Source organism: Poecilia reticulata, unplaced genomic scaffold, assembly GCF_000633615.1.
Source record: "Poecilia reticulata strain Guanapo unplaced genomic scaffold, Guppy_female_1.0+MT scaffold_249, whole genome shotgun sequence".
Lineage (NCBI taxonomy): Eukaryota > Metazoa > Chordata > Actinopteri > Cyprinodontiformes > Poeciliidae > Poecilia > Poecilia reticulata.
In genome coordinates, this window is record NW_007615034.1 from 223,068 (window position 1) to 226,040 (window position 2,973).

The 2,973-nt window shown below is 47.0% G+C and overlaps 2 protein-coding genes across 4 annotated transcripts in view; one reads left to right on the forward strand and one right to left on the reverse strand.

The window, feature by feature from the left end:
- LOC103460483 (gastrula zinc finger protein XlCGF52.1-like) overlaps window positions 1-2,251 on the reverse strand; it is a 32,352-nt gene extending 30,101 nt beyond the window's left edge. For both annotated transcript variants that reach the window (XM_008402669.2, XM_017303342.1), the window contains exon 1: window positions 1,919-2,251. The gene's annotated coding sequence lies outside the window, so the exon portion shown is untranslated. The remainder of the gene's footprint in view (window positions 1-1,918) is intronic.
- Window positions 1-2,973, forward strand: part of LOC103460484 (dynein heavy chain 17, axonemal-like) — a 27,276-nt gene that overhangs the window by 9,735 nt on the left and 14,568 nt on the right. For both annotated transcript variants that reach the window (XM_008402671.2, XM_008402673.2), the window contains exon 2: window positions 500-861. In XM_008402671.2, the coding sequence (XP_008400893.1) occupies window positions 500-861 (362 nt within the window). The remainder of the gene's footprint in view (window positions 1-499; window positions 862-2,973) is intronic.

The following is a 2,973-nucleotide window of genomic DNA, read 5'->3' on the forward strand; positions in this document are numbered from 1 at the left end:
ACCACCTGGTTCTACAAACAAGTTTCTAAATGACTGGACGGATTAAAGATCTGCTGCTGCTGGATCCACCTGCTGGTTCTGGTTCTGGTTCTGCATCAGGACTGGAACCAGACATGGAGAAGCAGCATTCAGCTTCTATGCACCACAGATCTGGAACCATGAAAACTGAAAAACAGCAGAAACCCTGAGCTCCTTCAGGGCGGAAAGCAGCTGGTTGGAGCTGCTTCATCAATATTGTCATGTATTGTATGCCGGTCAGAATATTGATCATTGTTCAATGATCAATAATCGGACGTGTGTCGATCTAATCTGTGTCTCTATGAGGTAAAAATGCCTCGATGCTGAAATGTGCTACACAAATAAAGTTTAACTTTCAAAGTGGATAATAAATAAAAACTGTTGAAAGATCAAATAAAAAGGCCAGAAAACTGAACGAATGTGTTTCTGGATGAAATGATCTGCAGTCAGACTGATGGAAGACATGTCCCCCGTCCCCCAGGTGTCCTGCCCCCTCCTCAGCAGCGTGGCGGACAGCAGCAAGTGGACGGTGGGCGTGGCCCCGGACGCCATGAAGCTGCTGGAGAAGCAGAAGAACGCCGCTCAGGTGGTGGAGGCCAAGGTGGAGGGGCTCACCTTCCTTCCTCCGCCCGACGCCCTCTGTAACCAGGACGACCTCCTCCGCTTCCTGGCGCACTGCAGCCCTGACCAAGCTGGTGGTCACCATGACGACAGCAGTGGGCTGCTTCAGGACCCTTCTCTGAGGGACCTCAGCCTCACTGGCAGCGATGATAACAGTCACCAAGACGATTCTGTGGAGGACAGTATCAGTCTCCATGACAACCATGTGGACCAAAACGAGCAGTAAGACAGTTCACTCCTCATGTACTTACTGAGACACGGTGTGTGTGTGTGTGGGGGGGGGGGACCAGGCTTCGGTCCCACAAGGGAAACTGCTTTTGGGTCAGGGGTCAGACGAGGGCTGGGAAATGAGGAAAATCTAATATCCTGATATATATCGCGGTAGACGATATATATCAGGATATTAGTAACTGAGCTCCAACGTTATTTTAACCTGTAGACCCCTTGTAGCCTGATGCCACCGGGCAGCTCCTGCTCCATGTAGCTCATAGGAAGAGGGATGCTGGGCTTTGACTAGACAACAAGGTGAGAAATAACTAAGAAGTGGGTCCGTTACGCTCGACTTTGACAAACTTAACATGTCGCTGTGCTGGGGAATAAGGTGTGTTTTGGTTCAGCTTAGAAACAAAAAGGGCGACCTGCACACAAACTGACAGGTCTTCAGTGAAGCAGGTGTTTAAATGAGCTAATTACCACCGCTGAGNGTTAGTTAAGCTAAACTAGCAGCTTTTCTCATGGTGACATTAACTATTCAATATGTGTCTTTTTCCTGCAGTCCAGTTAAAGTTTGCTGCAGCTCTGCTGTCCTGACCGTCTTCATCTCCACTCAGCAAACAGGCAGATCTGTTATAGATTACAGTCACTGAACGGCTGCATTGAGCCCTAGTTTATATTTTAATAGTGTAATTATGTAAAGACTAAATATGTCTGCTGGTCCAGCTCTGAGTTACATATCCGGATAAATTGCTGGTTTGAATATTGAAAAACTTTCCTATAACAAAATGCAGAAAGAAATGACTAATAAAATATCTAACATATGCATAGAGTTATGCTCTATATGGAGATGTTTGTTAGCTTTGATTGTTTATGTCACATTTTAGTAATTTATCAGTTTATTAAACTGAAAGCTGTTTGTTAAGATCCTAGAAGGAGGTTAGATGGGCCCCTTTTGTTGACCTGCTGACCCTCAGTGGCCTCTGCACGGCCCTGCTCCCGTCGTTCACTTTAAAGAACCGGCTCCAAGAACCGAAACGTTCGCGACCAACCCAGATCAGCTCACCTGGAGAAGAACCCAGGACCGGGTGGTTCCGACACATCGGCCCGGTCCAGTTGATGAAGCTGGCCTTAGCTAGCAGTTAGCATCCTGCGGCACTTCAGTCACTGCCCCCGGAACCAGCAGAGAAAAGTCAGAGGAAATCGTGTGGAAGCCTCCCCGCCAGACCTGAACTGGACCGGAACCGGAGTCAGACAGTCTGAAACTCATCGGGCTGCGATCCAAACCAGAACCGGTTTGGATTCAATCCACGCCGCCAGCCTCGTGGTTACAGATCTTCGTTCAAACTGTTGCTTCTTCTTGATGGCGGAAACAGTTTACCGCCACCTAGTGGTGTGGGGCCGCTCTTACGCCCAGGTCAAGAAGGACCTTCTTCTCCTTAGCCGCATCTTTTCGGGCTGCCTCTAGTGGCGTGGGGTGGTACCACAACTAATATAATTACTAAATCAGAACGCCACAAAGTCTTTATTGCTTATTATTAATTCTGGCATCACTGGAACAGTAAAAGATAAAGTCCCTCACAAAAGAACATACCTTTTCATTTTCTTAAGGAAGTAGAGCTAATTCAATGAGACAAACAAGAACTGAGTGGCTCCAGTTTCTCTGGATGGCCAACCTGTTGAAACTGGCTAAATTCCTCTGGCCGTTCCTGGACAGTCAGCTCAGCTTTGATGAAAACACCGACTACATCTCTAAGAACCGTTCTCAGAGACTCCACCTTTTAATCAGACCTGGGGTTACCCAGCCTGAGGTGGTTGAGTTCAAAGGTTAAAACATTTTAACTGGAGTTTTAACTTTTCATCTCCTCGGCTGCTTTGGTCACATGAGCAACAAACTTTAAGAATAGTTTGAATGGCAGGAATAACAGCAGGGGGTGAAACCAGAAACATCTCTGTCTCAACTGTTTGCTGAAAGAACCTGGAAGATGGCAGGAATATTTCAGCAGATCGTCCATCCTCTGTCCAGCAGTTTGACCTCTGACCTCATGAAGGTGTTACTGTTTCCTCTGGCAATAAGAACATCGATTAGACGTCATTTATTGACGGGGCAATAATTATTCT